The sequence below is a fragment of the Buceros rhinoceros genome, unplaced genomic scaffold (assembly GCF_000710305.1).
Source record: "Buceros rhinoceros silvestris isolate BGI_N320 unplaced genomic scaffold, ASM71030v1 scaffold37381, whole genome shotgun sequence".
Taxonomy (NCBI): domain Eukaryota; kingdom Metazoa; phylum Chordata; class Aves; order Bucerotiformes; family Bucerotidae; genus Buceros; species Buceros rhinoceros.
The window spans coordinates 1,815-2,140 of record NW_010393121.1 but is presented as its reverse complement, the minus strand read 5'-3'; the positions used below and the strand labels follow the sequence as shown (position 1 = coordinate 2,140).

The 326-nt window shown below is 61.7% G+C and overlaps 1 protein-coding gene across 1 annotated transcript in view; it reads right to left on the bottom strand.

Annotated features, from left to right (window-relative positions):
* Positions 1-326, bottom strand: part of HOXA10 (homeobox A10) — a 3,203-nt gene that overhangs the window by 2,475 nt on the left and 402 nt on the right. The window contains exon 2 of the mRNA XM_010144755.1: positions 2-326. Within this exon, the coding sequence (XP_010143057.1) occupies positions 2-326 (325 nt within the window). The remainder of the gene's footprint in view (position 1) is intronic.

The following is a 326-nucleotide window of genomic DNA, read 5'->3' as shown; positions in this document are numbered from 1 at the left end:
GGGGCCCCCGCCGCCGGCTGGGCTAACCTCGGCGCTCAGCCGGGGGAAGGGAGTAAGGTCTGTGGCGGCCGAGCCCTTGGGGCATTTCTCTGAATCATAGAGGCAGTAGGAGCTCTCCTCCTTAATGCTTGGAGCGAAGGAACACGAGGTGGCCTGCTGGCTCTCCGGCTCTTCCATGCGACAGGACCGGGGAGTGTCTAGCCACACTTCCATCCCTGACACGTAGGGGTGCGAGCTGGGGACCATGCTTTGAGAAGTACCTTCATTGCGTTTGCTCAAAACGGGGAAGAGTCCGCAGCTTTGCAGCCCGTAGGACAGTTCGGACG